This window comes from Aethalodelphis obliquidens, unplaced genomic scaffold, assembly GCF_003676395.1.
Source record: "Aethalodelphis obliquidens isolate GAN/ISIS:26980383/991018 unplaced genomic scaffold, ASM367639v1 scaffold41, whole genome shotgun sequence".
Lineage (NCBI taxonomy): Eukaryota > Metazoa > Chordata > Mammalia > Artiodactyla > Delphinidae > Aethalodelphis > Aethalodelphis obliquidens.
In genome coordinates this window covers 14,811,706-14,828,251 of record NW_020837985.1, presented here as the reverse complement: position 1 = coordinate 14,828,251, position 16,546 = coordinate 14,811,706, and the positions used below count along the sequence as shown (strand labels likewise).

Genomic DNA, 16,546 nt, shown 5'->3' with positions numbered 1-16,546 from the left:
GCTTAGCTGCTCCGTGGCATGTGGGATCTTAGTTCCCCAACCAGGGATTGAACCTGCGTCCCCTGCATTGGAAAGTGGATTCTTAACCACTGGACCACCAGGGAAGTCCCTTGTTTGATTTAAACCTTGTCTACTCTCTCAGAAGGACTTGAGGCAGCTCCGCTTTGGTGGCAAACCTCACATGCTCTGATGACAACAGGACCTGTGTCTGAGTCCCAGCTTTGCCTGTTAGTCAACTTCTGGTGTAACAGATGATTTAAATTTTCTTTGTACTTTTCTACATCTTCTGTAATAAGGGTGATAATCAGAGAGAAGACTGCAGTGTAGGAAAGATTCACCCGGTCGCCCGCGTCTACCATCATGGGTAAGGAAACGAGACGGCTTCCTTGAGTGGAAGTTACCCACAGGTGCTGCTTTAGGGCGGGCCCCATGATCTAGTCGGTGAAGAATGGCCCCGCCGCGAGCTCTTGGGTACCTGGCACATTCGGAAGGAGGCCAAACTTCCTTCTCTTGGAGGGGGTCTTAGCTGCCGTGAGGTCGCCTCGTGTCTTGGGGCCCTGCCCGTGCTGGTGCATGTAGGCAGCGGTCTCAGGGGATCTCCTTGGCTCCTCGGGTGTGTGACCTGCGTCCCCAGTTCCGGGTGGGAGAGAGGAGGGGTGAGTGTGTGGGTTTGCGTCCGTGTGTCTCCATCCCTCGCTCGGTGGGGCGGGGGGGGGGCGCTGGGACGGGCGAGCAGCGCTGGCGAGGGGCTGCCAAGAGATGGTGAGGGCAGGTGTCCCACAGCCCTGCTCTGGGACCTTCCTCTTCCTCTGACAGGCCAGCGACAGTCCAGACCTTGGGCGTGGGTTTCTGCAGGACGCCCAGTGCAATGACAGGCTCGCCTCCCGTGGAATCTCTTGAAAGCTTTCTGGTTTCTATGAGCCGGTTACTCATACAGGAAGTCGATTACTCATTCACTACATGTTTCCCTTTCACTGATTGAGCTGTGGCTCTAACGATGGAAATTTTAAACACACCTCGGCAGCAACTCGGCAAACCCTCGTGCCTGCTTTGTCCCTGACGCTGTGCTGGGTTCTCAGGCTCGGGGACTCCTGCCCGCAGCACTCTGGTCAGGAACGGGGGCTGGTGGCCGAGTCACTGAAGCGCTGGGGCTGTGCTGGTAGTTGCTGTGGACGAGTCCTTGCCCGCCGTGACAGCCAGTGTTGCTGGATGAGAAAGAAGCGTTTGCCTTCCCGATCCCAAAGGTTTTGCCCCGTGCAGAGGCAAGCCTAACCGCGGGAAATCCATTCCAAACAAAACTGTTGGATGAGTCGCTGGATGGGAAATGTGCTGTGCGGGCTGCCTGGGGTTGGGAGCAGCGAGGCGGTGGGGCTGCCGGCCGTTCTCACAGGAAGGTCAGACCTGAATTTCTCCGTGAAGAGGGGAGGAGATGTGAGAGGGCTCGGAAGCTGGGGGGCGCTCGCTCGGCCTGCCAGCATGGCAGGAGCGGGGGAGATGAGGTGGCACCTGAAGGTGGGTAGGCACTTGGGGCTGGGTCCCCGCTGAGCAGGCGGCTGGCGCCACAGCCAGTTGGCTTAACGCCAGCTCCGTGAACTCCTCCCCAGACGCTGCCTCGTCTTGGGCTGGGCCTCGGGCTTCCATTTGCTTGTAGGTGTTGGTGGCACGTGCTCCTGGGAGCCCAGGGTAAGAAGGCCGAGCAGGGAGCTTGTGCTCTGGGCTCTCCCCACGTCCCCTCCTCACCCTTTCCCTCCGACACCCCGCCCGTCCGGTGCACCTGTGCGTGGCAGCCCCCATTCCTGCTGCATTGCGAGGGGCCGCGGGCCGTGTGAGGGGAGCCCCTGGAGAGCTCAACTCTAGGTGATGTGGGCTGGATTTTCGGTTCCCCTGTGTCACATGCGCGCGCATGTGCCCGTTCGTCCCTCCTTTTAGCCTCGGGGCCAAGAGCTGACACCTCCTCCCTCTCCCCTCCTGTCCCGCTTCCCTTCCCCAGCACGGGTGGAGCTCTGCGCTTCCACTGCTCCACTGCTTCCTCTCCGGAGCTTTGTGTGTGGATCTTCCTGCTTGTTCCGGCAGTTTACACTTGGGACTCCCTACGCGTCAGAAAAACAGATCCAAGGTGTCTCAGGACTGAGGCCTGGCGCAGTTTTCATGACCCTCGGTGGGAGAGTTTCCTTCCCAAAGGTATGAAACACAGGTCCTGGGCTTCCCTGGTGGCGCAGTGGTTAAGAATCCGCCTGCCAATGCAGGGGACACGGGTTCAAGCCCTGGTCCGAGAAGATCCCACATGCCGCGGAGCAACTAAGCCCGTGCGCCACAACTACCGACCCTGCGCTCTGGAACCCACGCGCCACAACTACTGAAGCCCGCATGCCTAGAGCCCGTGCTCTGCAACAAGAGAAGCCACTGCAATGAGAAGCCCGCTTGCCGCAACTAGAGAAAGCCCACACGCAGCAAGTAAGACCCAATGCAACCTAAATCAATCAATCAATAACTCTATATTAAAAGAAAAAAAAAAGCCACACAGGTCCTCACCCTGTTCCCTCTGCTTAGAGGGCTTTAACTTGTGACTCTATATTCCATACGCTCCCCACGAACTGTCGGTATTTTCATTATTAAAATCTAGAAGCAAGGAAGAAATATCTTATGAAATTATATATTTTATAAATAATTTACCATTGCATTTTCCCCATTGCTTTTATTAATACAGGTTAGTGACGCAAACTGGTGAACTGTTCTCCTTCTTTCCCGCGGCTTATTGTGTCCAAGTGGTGGGTGTTGGGGGTATAGGAGGCGTAGGCTCAGCCTGAGAGGTGGGCCCCAGGCCTGACCCTGCCTTGCTGAGAGGTAGGTAAGGCTGGGGACTGACAGCTGGCGGGCGGGGGCGGGGGCAGCCTGGGGAGTGGGATGGAGTGGGCACGCCAGCTGTGTTACTACTCCCTGGGCCTTGGACAGCTTCACAGTTCACAGGCGACCCCTTTGCTCCGTAGCTGTGAGGCGCAATTAGGAAACGTGAACCAGAAGGGACCTACTGTATAGCACAGGGAACTATACTCAGTATTATATAATAACCTATAAGGGAAAAGATTCTGAAAAAGAACATACATGTGTATAAATATATGTGTGGGTATAATGTATATATGTATGTATAAAACTGAATCACTGTGCTGTACACGTGAAGCTTACATGATACTGTAAATCAACGGCAAGAAAGGAAACTGTGAAAGCGCTTTGTAGCTGGGACTCCCTTCAGTGTGGATCGCGCTCCGGTTCCTGGGCCAGATTTCTGTGGCTCTGTGGCTGGACATTTCCTGGGACACGAAGGTTTAACCTTGACTCCACATTCACAAGATTCCTCTTGCCAGGTGGGAGTCCACCTGAGAACAGGGACCTCATGTCAGTGGGCACTCGGTGCTGAGTGCAGAGAGTCTGCATCTGTCCCCAGGGAGCAAGTGGTGTCCCCTCCTTGGCGTGGTCAGGACCCTCAGTGCGAGGACCCCGTGTGACCAGCTGACTGTGGAGAAGTAAACACGGTAATCCACTGGGTGTCCTGCACTCAGACACTCTCCTGGGAGGTGATGTGTGAGCGGCTTGAGAACTCTGTTTATTTTTGTATCTCTGGTCTCTGGCACGCTACCCAGCACGTAAGGGGCACCCAGGCGTGCTTGTTGAAGGGATGGGCTGTTGTGAAAGGCTGCGAATATGTCATCTATGAAGTCATAGTAGCTTAGTGGAGAGAGACCCAAAGGTCTCCAGATGGTTTAGCTCAATGAGATTAATAACCTTTAGAGCATGTTTGTTTTCTCATAGAAAGAAACCAAAGTATAAAACAAGTAATTCAAAGACTCCCTGAGTTTTACTATGTCAGAAATACAGTAAGAACAGCTGCTATTATTTTTTGTAGAGTAAGTACTTTTCTTTCCAGTGAATGTCAGTAGGGATTGCAGTACATGGAATTTTTTTTAAAATGAGAACTTTTTTGAAACAAAGATATTTGAGCGAAAATTAAAGGTATACTGTTAATCGGAAATTTTTTTTGTTGGTTCTTTTCCTAAAGCGACTTTGAATTTTATTAATGGAATTACTGAAAATTCGAGTTGGGACAAAGTGTTTTTTTGTTTTGTTTTGTTTTTGTTTTTTTTAACTGTTGGGGGTGGGGGGGAAGCACTCCTAGATTAAGTTAATGGATTTAAGAGTCATGGAGGGGGGACACTGTCATGACGGTCTGGGTCCCTTTAATTCCATATGAGTCTCACCCCTTTGGCTTTGTCTCATTTGCTAACAATTCACACTGCCCCATCTTTAATCTCTCACATGCAGAGAAAGAGAACAGAAGTGTACGTGGCAAGCATGGTAACCAAGGAGGTATATTATAAAGCACTTTTAAGTAACGAATTGGCTTTACTGCTGAGACTCCTTTGTGGAAAGGTTGGTCTGTTGCAGAGAAGGGGGTGTTGAGTCTTGGCTTCCAGGAGAGAGATGGCAGGGGTAGTTGACTACCATGTTGACGCAAGCACAGCTGTCGGAAGTCCCTGGAAGAGGGACTGTGGTGTAGGAAGTGGTACTCGGGGGCGCAGTGTCAAGGTCTGTGTGTGAGTGTTGGTGTTGGGAGGCTACGCGGGCTTCTCACTGCTGTGGCCCCTCCCATTGCGGAGCACAGGCTCCGGACGCGCAGGCTCAGCGGCCATGGCTCACCGGCCCAGCTGCTCCGCGGCACGTGGGATCCTCCCGGACTGGGGCACAAACCCGTGTCCCCTGCATCGGCAGGCGGACTTTCAACCACTGCGCCACCAGGGAAGCCCACGTTCTTGACTCTTGATGTTGCACACACCTTCCTGTGTGACTTCGGTGGTCCGCGGCAGAGGACACTTTGTGAGCGACTTTGGCAACCTTCCTTTGCCTGTCCGAGCTTGGGCTTTCCCAAGGCTGGATCCAGTGTTTCTGGGCTCGTGTGCGTCAGGTGCTCGCTTAGACCTTGATCCTCAGGCTGCTCGTGGTCCAGCCAGCCAGGCAGAGAGCCAAGTGTGATGACAGCACGGTGCGGCAGACTCGTCCTGGAAATGCCAATGAAGTGAGCTGGACACGCGAGGGCTACAGGAGTGAACGGATTCTTCGGGATTCTTGGGCAGGAGCTGGCATGTGCAGGGCTCTGAAGTGTGAAGCTGGTTCTTGGTGGGGAGGGTTCTTAGAGCTGCAGAAGATAAGGCCGAGACGTGAGTGCCTAAATGTCGGGGCCACGTGCTGGGGGGCCACGAAGGTATCTGGCCAGGGTGAGATCAGAATGTGTGGAAAGTGGGTGAGGGGCCTGGAAGCCGAGCCCCCACTAGGATGAAATGGGAACCCGAGCTGAGGCAGAGAGAGATGGATAGGAAAGGAGGAGTTAGAGAGAAAAGCGGGTAAAACGATGAGCACTGTTGAGCAACTGGCCGTGAAGAATGTGTACGAAGGGTCTTGACAGTGGAGTAGACCACAGCCTCACCGGTGGAGGCGCAGGCCTGGGGGAAGGACTTTGAACTGCGGGTGCAGGGCTGGAACTGTGAGGCTGTCTGAAGAAGTGAAGAGGGTCGGTGAGCGAGGAGGGGACCGGGGAGGGAAACCTTTGAGCAAGGAGGGTGAGGTGCAGTGTCGCGGCCGAGTAGCCGAGGAGGGGTGCGCTCTGGGGGGCCTTGAGCCTGGCACTGGGGCGCTCTGCGATGAGGTGGCCCCGGGCGGGGTGGGGCATCAGTTTCGGGGGGGGGAGGAGGGGGTGGCAGTGCCGGCGGGCCTGGGATGGCGGGGTCCAGCGGGGTGGGGAGGGCAGCGTGCCGGGGGCAGGCGCCAGCCTCCTCTCAGCGTGGGCCCTGGGTAACAGGGTTCTCTTTGCCGTTTCCAGTGCTTGCCCCTCCTCCACCGCCACCGCCACCCGTCCAAGGGTATGCCTTCAAGCCTCCACCCAGACCCGACTTCGGGACCTCCGGGAGAACGATCAAGTTACAGGCCAACTTCTTTGAAATGGACATTCCAAAAATTGACATCTATCATTATGAATTGGATATCAAGCCAGAGAAATGCCCAAGAAGAGTTAACAGGTATTCTGTTTTGTCCTTTATTTTAAAACGAATCAACCCTCTCCGATTCTCAGCAGATCCTTCTGACCTTTTCTCCCCAGAAAGCTTCCGTTGCATTTTTTTTTAAGTGTTCTTGTATTGAGATACAAAGAAATACGCATTGTAAGTGTGCTGCTCAGTGAGTTTTGACGAATGTTTAGCCACGCCCATCACCCCTGAAAGTTGCCTCGTACCCCCGCCCCCCACCCCCCACCACCAGTGCTGGGATCCGTCCCTGGAGGCTCGTTTCCTGCCTGTGTAGATGGACTCGCACGGCCCACGGGTCCATGAGAGCTGAGAGCTGCCCCTTCATCCTGCTTCTCTCAGCATGTTTTTGAGGTTGACCTGTACCACTGTGTGTGTTAATAGCTTCTCATTTTTGTTGCAGAGGAATGTGTTACGATGCAGTTATTTCATGGTTCATTTACTCATTCTCTCATTAGGTGCTTAGGCGCTCTGGGCTTTGCTGTTACGAATGAAGCTGCTGTGAACTGCTTGTTCAAGTCTTTTGTGAACACACGTTTTCATTTCTCTTAGATAAATACCTGGGAGTGCAGTAGCTGGATCAGAGGGTAGTGTAGGTTCAGCCGTAGGAGACTCTGCCGAGTGGTTTCCCGGCGCGCTCGTACCGCCTCGCGCTCGTACCTCCTCGCGCTCCCGTTGGCAGCGAGAGTTCCCGCTGCTCCACATCCTTGTCAGCACTTGATATGGTTCGTCTTGTTGATTTTTGCTGTTTCGGTGAGCGTGTAATGGTTTCTTATTGTGGTTTAATTTCATTTCTTGGTAACCAATGAGTTGAGCACCTTTTCATGCATTATTTCCTTTTTTTTTTTTTTCCAATGAGTTGTTTGACTTTCTTCTTTTAAATTTGTTTGTTTGCTTATTTATTTATTTTTGGCTGCATTGGGTCTTCGTTGCTGCGCACGGACTTTCTCTAGTTGCGGCGAGCGGGGGCTACTCTTCCTCGCTGTGCGCGGGCTTCTCATTGCGGTGGCTTCTCTTGTTGCGGAGCACAGGCTGTAGGCACGCGGGCTTTGGGTAGTTGTGGCACGTGGGCTTCAGCAGTTATGGCTCACGGGCTCCAGAGCGCAGGCTCAGTAGTTGTGGTGCGCAGGCTTAGTTGTTCCACGGCATGTGTGATCTTCCCGGACCAGGTCTCGAACCTGTGTCCCCTTCATTGGCAGGCGGATTCTTAACCACTCCGCCACCAGGGAAGTCCCTGAAAGTGGTTATTATATTGTGTGTTCTAAGAAACCTTTGACTTCCTGAAGGTTCCAAAAACACTTGTCAATTTTTTTTTTGAACAATTATAGTTTTAGTATAATTCCTTTTGCTACTGTTGGCATGTGTTTTACTCCTATGTATGTTATAAACCCCATGGTACAGTGCTGTTATTTTAAAGAAATTAAGAAAAGAAAATAGTCTATTTACCCACATATTAACCATATCTAGTTCTCTTTATTTCTTTCTGTTGATCTTTGTTTATACTTGCATCATTTCCCCCTCAGCCTGAAGAATATCTTTTATCCTTTCTCATTGTACAAACCTGCCAGTGATGAATTCTCCCACCATTTTTTAAAATCTGCAAATATGTTTATTTTCTCCTCATTTTTGAAATATTTTTGCTGGATGTAGAATTTTAAATTGACAGTTTTTTCCCTAGCAACTTAAAGATGTTATTACGTCGTCTTTTAATCCTCATTGTTTCTGATGAAACCTGTTTGTTGTTGTTGTTTGTAGTTCTCCCATATCTGTCTTTTTTCTTTCAATTACTTTCTAGTTAATTTTGCTTTTCGCCAGTTTGCCTCTGATATGCCTACGTGGAGTTTTCTTTGTATTTTTCCTTCTTGGGATCCTTAATGTTTATGTCTTTCATGTTATTTGGGTGAAATGCTGGCAGTCATTTCTTTACATTTTTTTCCTGTCCCATTCCCTCCTCTACTTCCAGGATTGCAGTTATGTGTATGTTAGACCATTTGATACTGTCTTGTGATTGTGATTTAAAAAAAAAAAATTGTTCTCCCTCTTTCCTCAGTTTGGGTAATCTTTATTGATCTCTCTTTAAGATCACTTTATCTCCCCCGCCCCAGACACACACCTTTTTTTGGTAATATCCAATATTCTGTGGTAACCATCCAAAAATTTTTTCATTTATATAGTGTACTTTTTCTAGAATTGGCATTTGGTTCTTTTTCATAGTTTACATTTCTGCTGAGATTTCTCATCTGTTCATTCATAGCTGCCATCTTTTTTCTTGATGACTTTGAATGCATTTATAGTACTAGCATATTTATAATAGCAGCCCGTGTCTGCTAATTACAACAGATGGGTCATTTCAGGGTCTGTTTCTATTGGCAGGTTTTCCCTTAGATCACGTGTCACCTTTCCTTGCTTATTCACATGCATAGTGAATTTTTTGTTCATTGAACGTTATGTATGTTACGTTGAGGGAGTCTGGCTTTTGCTATCTTCTCTGGTACCCTCCCCTACAAATTCCTACCTCTTCTGCCCCCATCTCTGCAGCACAACAAGACTGTTGCTCTCTTATGCTCCTTCTCCGTTTTGTGATTTGGAAATTGTGCCCAGCAGAGTGAATGTTTGTTTTCCTTCCCTCGGTAGTCACAGTCCTAAGCTGCCTGTTTTCCACTGTCAAAAACAGCTCTCAGGTTTTCTCTAGTTTCTTTAGTTTTTTTAGGGCAGGAGGAGAAGTCTGCTTACTTTGTCATGGTCAGAAACAGAATTCTGAGTTGCAGTTTGATAATAAGTCAGATTGGTTGCCCAGTTTGTGCTGGTGCCCTATAGAGTGCTCTTTGCTGTAAATTTTTTCCTGATCACAGTCTTGGTATGAGAAAGAATGTTTGGGGAGTCATTTCCCTTATTTGTAAAACTAAACAGTTGGATTCACTCAGTGTGGCCAATATACATTGGTCCAGACTTTTTAGAAGGTGGCTTGGTGTATATGTTAAAATAAAAATAGTATATACCCTTTGACCCACTGATTCTACTTCTGAGTATTTATCCCCAAAAGACATGTCTCCAAAGAAACAATACTTGACAGTAAAATGGGGTCCTTTAACTATGTGCTTACTAAAAAATGTGTTTGTGAACCAGAACTTTGGGCACAACTGGTTTAAACAGCTTTATTTACTAAAGGTCTTCTGAGATCTTTTAATATGCCTTATATGCTCTGAGACGCTCAATGAATGGGCTTGTTTGATTTTGAGTTTCCTTGGGACAAAATCCTGTGAGGATCTGTGATTTGGATATACTCTTAGAGCTGGAATGAAGGCATGAAAAAGCACATTTTCTGGGCTTTTGATTGGCATGGTGGCAGTGGGCTCTTATTATGCCATCAACCACAGTGTGCAAGAAGCTTTCTTTTATGAAAATAGGCATGACTAAGGCTTTGTCTTCTGGCAACAGAAAAAGGCTGATGGTGACTAAAATGCGATGTTTTCACCTGACTGTGTTCCCACAGTCCTGTGTAGTTATGACTGTAAGGTTCTAAAGATACCCAGTGTTTAGAAATTGCCTCGTGAAACAGAAAGTAGCAAAGATGGGCTGTAATCTTTTTTTTCAATTTATTGCTAGAATTTTATTTGGTTGTTACAAAATCTGCAAGGGTATGTATATTAAAAGGGGAGCGCCATGAAAGGCAGCCAGAAGAGTAAGTTATCTTCAAGTTACCTGAGGTGCCAGGCTAATTTGATACTATATTTAAACCTTTCCAAGAAAGTAAAATAGCATAGGTAGGCAAAGGAATTGAGAGAGAGAAACAGAGCGAGAAGCATAGGCCATAATGAGGTAAGCGGACACCTTCATGGGAAAAGACTTCATCCCACTTTAACTAAATTTTCATATTTCTAGAAAAAAAACCAAGGTTAGCCAACACCAAGCTGAACATCATCTAAAGAAAAAAACCCAGCCCTTAAATATTTAAGGGTGTTGAGGTGCATTTTGTGGCAAGGCCAGCCCGCAGACTGGCATGCCGTGCTGCCCCCCTGGGTTTTGAGCCAGCCTGAGAGTTGCTGCGTCGTTAAACGTGTGAACCTTCGGGGTTCTTCACTCGACTGTTCTGATGGACTTTGGCCTAAGGTCCAATCTCAAAGTTATAATCATTCATAATAGCTTAGAAAAATGTTGGAAGGAAGGTTTTTGTGCTGGCAAAACCCACGTGCTAAAACCTTGACTCAGTCCCTCTCGGCAGCCACACTACCAACCGGCCGACATTTATGAAACCTCCGCTGTGTGATGGGCACTGTGCCGGCGGGCGTACGGCGGGGGACAAGGTAGACATGGTTCCTGTCCCTCGTTGGGAGGGGAGAGTCAGAGCAGTGATTGACAGTATCGGGGCAGAGCTGGAAGAGGGGACCCGGAGGGGAAGGGGAGGCGGAAGAGCAGGCAGCTCCGGCCGCAGACTGTCCCCTGCCACTGACCCTGTCCAGACAGTCCTCTACACCCCGTCTGCTTCCACACTGCAGCCTCTGTTAAAGCAGTGCCTTAATTCTGAGTTCCCAAAACCTTGTGCAGGGCACGTGGTAGATATTTAATAAATTCAACCCTGAGGCTTCATTCAAGACTGAGAGGCAAATGCCATCTACGGACGTTCTGATGAGTCGTGAGTCCCGGCCCGGTGTGCCCTTAGTCTCGATCACCGTTCTCAGTGGCTTCTGTGGGAGGGGTTCCAGTATAAGGCAAGGTCCCTCTTCTCAGGATGCCTCCAGTACCATCGTGGCTGCAGTTGGTCACACACGACAGCCGGTGCCCAGAGCTGGTCTAGGCTGTGCGGGCCTTACAGCCAGCGCCAGGAAACCTTGCCAACGGGTCAGAAGTAGTGGTGCCGTGCTCGGAAGCGCGGGATGGGCTACCGGAAGGAAGGAGGTGTGCTCCTCACCTTTTGTCTGCACTTTCCCCCTTGTTCCTCCTGCGCTCTGTCAGGTGGCCCTAGGAGGGCACCGCACGCGTGCTCACGCTGTGCTTGGGAAGAGCTGGGCGGGGCAGCACGGCTGTGACATTGGCAGTCTGCTGTTATGGGCACTGTCCACCGGGGGAGATGTACGCTGGTCCAGACTTCTCAGAAGGTGGTTTTGTGTATACATGTAAATACGAATAATGCCCCATATACCTTTGACCCACCAATTCTACTTCTAAGTGTTTATCCCAAAGAGAGATGTGTACAAGGACGTCTAATATCGTGATGGCGAAAAGCGAGAGGGAAGAGAAGTCGTTTCTGTGTCAGCCGATGAGGATGGTTAAGTAAACATACTGTGGAATACCGTGAAACGATGGACAGCAATGGAATGGAGCTTCACAGTATGAATGCCACGTCCGGAAACATAGACAACTACGTGGCTTGTTAACATCACGTTACAGTACATGATACGATAACATTTCTATTTCTAGACTTGCTGCCACTTTGTATATAGTGTCGAGGAAAGGTGTTAAACACGCATCCTGGGAAAACGGCAAGCTCCAGAACCATGTGTGTTTAAAACATAATACACTGTATTTATTTTATGTACCTGTGTATTTATATCAATGCATAGGTTTAAAAACAATAAGGGTGCTTCTGAGAAGAGAACTGAAATGAAGAGGAGGTCAGGCGGACTTGGAGCACTATCCGTGTTGGAAATTCACAGTGAGAATGTATTAACGAAAAAAATCTGTGTGATTAGAAATTACCAGAAGAATACATTAAAACATGTTCAGTGACCTATTTATTTTATAACTGGAAGTTTGTATACCTCTTAATCTCCCTCACCTATTTCACTCATCCCCCCTGCAACCACCTGTTTGTTCTCTATGTCTGTGAGTCTCTCTGTTTTGTTATGTTTTTTGGCTTGTTAAGTGAAATCATACAGTATTTGTCTGACTTCTTTCACTTAGCATAATACCTTCTAGGTCCATCCATGTTGTTGAAAATGGCAAGATTTTGTTCATTCTTACGGTTGAGTAATACTCCAGTGTATGTATGTATGTATGTGTGTGCGTGTGCGTGCATGTATGTATGTATGTGTGTGTATATACACACACACACACACACACATACACACACACACACACACTACATCTTATCCATTCATCTATTAGTGGACACTTCGTTTGCTTTCATATCTTGGCTATTGTAAATAATGCGGCCATTAACATAGGGGTGCACGTATCTTTTATATTGTGTATCTAATTAGTGTTTTTGTTTACTTCAGAAAGATATCCAGAAGTGGAATTGTTAGATTGTATGGTAGTTTTTAACTTTTTGAGGAACCTCCATACTGTTTTCCATAGTGGCTGCACCAATTTACATTCCCCCCAGCAGGGCACAAGGGTTCCCTTTTGTTCCACATCCTTGCCAACACTTTTTATTTGTTGTCAGCCATTCTGATAGGCGTGAGGTTATATCTCATTGTTTTGTTGTGCATTTCCCTTATGATTAGTGATGTTCAGCATCTTTTCATGTGTCTGGCCGTCTGTATATCTTCTTTGGAAAAATGTCTACTCAGGTGCTCTGCCTATTTTTAATCGGGTTGTTTGGCTTTTTGATGTTGAGTTGTATGAGTTCTTTGTATATTTTGGATGTTAACCCTTTATCAGATATATTGTTTGCAAATACCTTCTCCTATTCAGTAGGTGGCCTTTTCATTTTGTTGATAGTTTCCTTTGCTGTGAAAAGTTCTTTCGTTGGAAGTAGTCCCATTTGTTTATTTTTGCTTTTGTTTCCCTTGCTTAAGAAGACAGATCCAAAAAAATACTGCTAAGATGATGTCAAAGAGCATACTGCTGATGTTTTCTTCTGGGAGTTTTATGGTTTCAGGTCTTAAATATAAGTTTTTAATCCATTTTGAGTGTATTCTTGTAAAAAAAAGTAGTCCAGTTTGATGATTTTACATGTAGCTGTCCAGTTTTCCTAACATTGTTTTTTGAAGAGGCTGTCTTTTCCCCACTGTATATTCTTGCCTCCCTTGTCATAGATTAATTGATCGTGTAAGTTGGGTTTATTTCTGGGCTCTATTCTGTTCCATTGATCTGTGTGTCTGTTTCTGTGCCAGTGCCATACTGTTTTGATTACTGTAGCTTTGTAGTATAGTTAGAAATCAGGGCGCATGATACCTCCAGCTTTGTTCTTAAGATTGTTTCGACTGTTTGGGGCCTGTTGCATTTTCATATAAATTTTAGAGTTATTTATTCTAGTTCTCTGAAAAATGCCATTGGTTTTTTGATAGGGACTGCACTGAATCTGTAGAGTGCCTTGGGTAGTATGGTCATTTTAGCAATATTAATTCTTCCAATCCATGAATGTGTCTTTCCACCTGTTTGTGTCATCTTCAGTTTCTTTCATCAGTGTCTTATAGTTTTCTGAGTACAGGTCTTTTACCTCCTTGGTAAGATTTATTCCTAGGTATTTTACTCTTTTTGATGGGATTGTTTCCTTGATTTCTCTTTGTGATAGTTCGTTTTTAGTGTATGGAAATGCAATAGATTTCTGTATATTAATTTTGTATCCTGCCCCTTTACCTAATTCATGTATTAGTTCTAATAGGTTTTTGGTGGCGTCATTAAGATTTTCTATACATAGTGTCATGTCATCTGCAAACAGTGACAGTTTTACTTCTTCCTTTCCAATTTGCATTCCTTTTGTTTCTTTTTCTCATCTGATTGCTGTGGCTGGGACTTCCAAAACTATGTTGTATCAAAGTGGCAGGAGTGGACATCCTTGTCTTCTTGTTTCTCTTCTCAGAGGAAATGCTTTCAGCTGTTCACCATTGAGTGTGATGTTGGCCGTTTGTCATATTATGGCCTTTGTCATGGTGAGGTATGTTTCCTCTATACCCACTTTGTTGAGAGTTTTTAATCATAAATAGATGTTGAATTTTATCAAACGCTTTTTCTGCATTTATTGAGGTAATGATGATTTTTATTCTTCATTAATGTGGTATATCACATTGATTGATTTGCAGATATCGAAACATGCTTGCATCTCTGATACAAATCCCACTTTATGGTGTATGATCTTTCTAATGTATTACTGAATTTGATTTGCTTACATTTTGTTGAGGATTTTTGCATCTATGTTTATCAGATATCGACCTGTAATTTTCTGTTTTTTGTGATGTCCTTGTCTGGTTTTGGTATCATGGTGATGCTGGCCTCATCAGATGAGTTCGGAAAGCACTCTTTCCTCTTCAGTTTTCTGGAATAGTTTGAAAAGAATAGGTTTAACTTTTCTTCAGATGTTTGGTAGAATTCATCTGTGAAGTCATTTGGTCTTGGACTTTTGTCTGTTGGGGTTTTTTAAATTACAAGAATGCATTTTTTTAAAAGAGAAAACTTCTCAGAATTTTGGTAACAAGGCAGACGAGCTGCCAGGGAGTGTTTCAGACTCTCTGGATTAGCAGACATGTCCCGTTAACCACGAGGCAGTTTCACATCTGGCCACTGACACTGCAGTGTGTGGCTTGTGCCTCTGTGTCCTTGTGTGTAAAATGGAGGTGGTGTTGACCTCCTAGGTTACTGTGAGGACTGAATGAGTTGTTCCGTGTGCAGCCTGGCAGAGAGTAGGTGCCAACACGTTTGCCATTGTCATCTTCACTCTACGTTTTAATATGTGGATCATTCTGTAAGGTACTGAGCACATAATGAGTCTCTAGAATGTGTACAGATAGTATCTGGGGGCTGTTGCCTTTTGAGTGAGGTCAGGATCATAGCTTGAGAATTAGGTTCAGGAAAGGTGTTTGTCCAGGGAGCCAAACTGATGTAGTACAGGAACTTTGCTTTCCAGTGGTCAAACTTGATATGAAGAAAGAACTAAACACAGACACTTGAGGAATGACATGTGCCCAGGTGGTTCTGCTCAGATATCTCTCAGCAGTCGCTGGGGAGAATCTGGTCCAAAAAAGTCCTTGAGCCTAGAAAGGGGTGGGGGGGGCGGTGAGGAGAGTTACTGTTTAATGGGAACGGAGCTTCTCTTGGGGAATAAGAAGTAGTTCTGGGCATGGATGGTGGTAATGATTTTACAACAATGTGGATGTACTTGATGCCCCTGAACTGTACATGTAAAAATGACTGATGACAAATTTTATGTTATCTGTATTTTACCACAGTTAAAACAGAGAGAGAACGACAGGAAGGCACTGGCCAGCCTCTGGGAGTCCGCCTGGGCTGATAGAGGGAAGGGACCTTCACATTTTAGAATTAGTTGCTATCAGGTCATAAAAATTAAGCAATGATCCCTACTAATGTTTTGCAAAAGATGATACAAGGTGATCAAGCAGGCCATCGAGGCACAGGGACATGGTGTGGGTAATGAGGATGCTTTCTCTTAGTCCATGTGGTGGTCAGGGTTGTGTACCATTAGTCACCCGAGCAGGATTGCTTCGTAGTCCCTCAGGGTAACTCCAGAGGTCATGACTGAACAGCCTCCTTCTTTGAACAAATATTTACTGAGCGCCTGGTGTGCCAAACTGCCAGGTGCTGGATGGTCCTGGGCAAGACGTGACTCCCACCTATAGTTTGGTGTGTAAGTGGAGTCACCATGCCAACAGTTGAATTCAGCTGAGAACAGTAAGTGTTAGCGTGGATAAACGTTTTGTGTCGTGTGGGCTCCATTTATTGCTTTGAATACTCGATACCTAGTTGCCTCGGCACAAGGTATTGAGAAGTACTCTTTGTCCTCTGTCTTCTCCTTCTGTCATCAATGGAACGTCCGTATGTCCGTGGGTCTGTTTCTGGGCCCTCGATGCTTTCCTGAGTTCTGCTTGTCTGTGCCTCTAGCACCACACTGTCTCTGTCATGGTAGCTTTTACGTCCACCAGGTACCTTTTCAAGAGTGTGCTTACCAGCCTTTATCCTTCGTTATTTCCAAATACATTTTAGAATTAGTTTATTAAATCCCATCAGATAAAAATTAACCCCTCTGGGTTTTCATTGGGCTTGAAGGAATGGATTTGTTTGCAGAATTGAATATTCCTGTCCATGAATATGGTATATCAGTTGGTTGGTTTGTTTCTTACGGTGTTTCCAACTCCCAAATAAAAGAGTTGTGTATGCCACTTGGAACTAGTTGTCCCCTATCCCTTATTACCTACACACTGAACTGTGGGGAAGTCCGTTTCTCATTGCAATGTACTTTACTGGTCCCTTTAGGAAGGACCACGTTGCTTTGGCTGATCTGCTCCAGTCTTGGGGAGAGAGGAGCAGTGGAGGGTGGGGCTTCCTCTTATTTTGTTCTGCATCTGTGTTTATAAGTGAGATTGTCCCGCGATCACCTTGTTGCGTTTTGAGATAAAAGTTTTTCTAGCCTCATAAAATGAGTTGGGGCGAGTGCCCTCCTAATTCTGTTCGTGATAAATATGAGTTCAGTTGGCGGATTTGTTCTTTGAATGAGGGCGGGACTCCCCAGTGGAGCCATCTGGAACTTGAGTTGACTGTGAAGTCTTGACCAAGAAGATGGGGTCCTTGAAGCTTGGGGG

The 16,546-nt window shown here is 46.8% G+C and overlaps 1 protein-coding gene across 7 annotated transcripts in view; it reads left to right on the top strand.

The window, feature by feature from the left end:
• Positions 1-16,546, top strand: part of AGO2 (argonaute RISC catalytic component 2) — a 107,736-nt gene that overhangs the window by 44,096 nt on the left and 47,094 nt on the right. For 2 of the 7 annotated variants that reach the window (XM_027077966.1, XM_027077969.1), the window contains exons 1-2: positions 3,144-4,362; positions 5,870-6,065. In XM_027077966.1, coding sequence (XP_026933767.1) covers positions 4,215-4,362; positions 5,870-6,065 — 344 coding nt within the window. In that variant the 5' untranslated portion in view covers positions 3,144-4,214. Of the gene's footprint in view, positions 1-3,140; positions 4,363-5,869; positions 6,066-16,546 lie in introns of those variants that run through there. The other 5 variants (XM_027077967.1, XM_027077970.1, XM_027077965.1 and 2 more) reach the window with 5 other exon arrangements.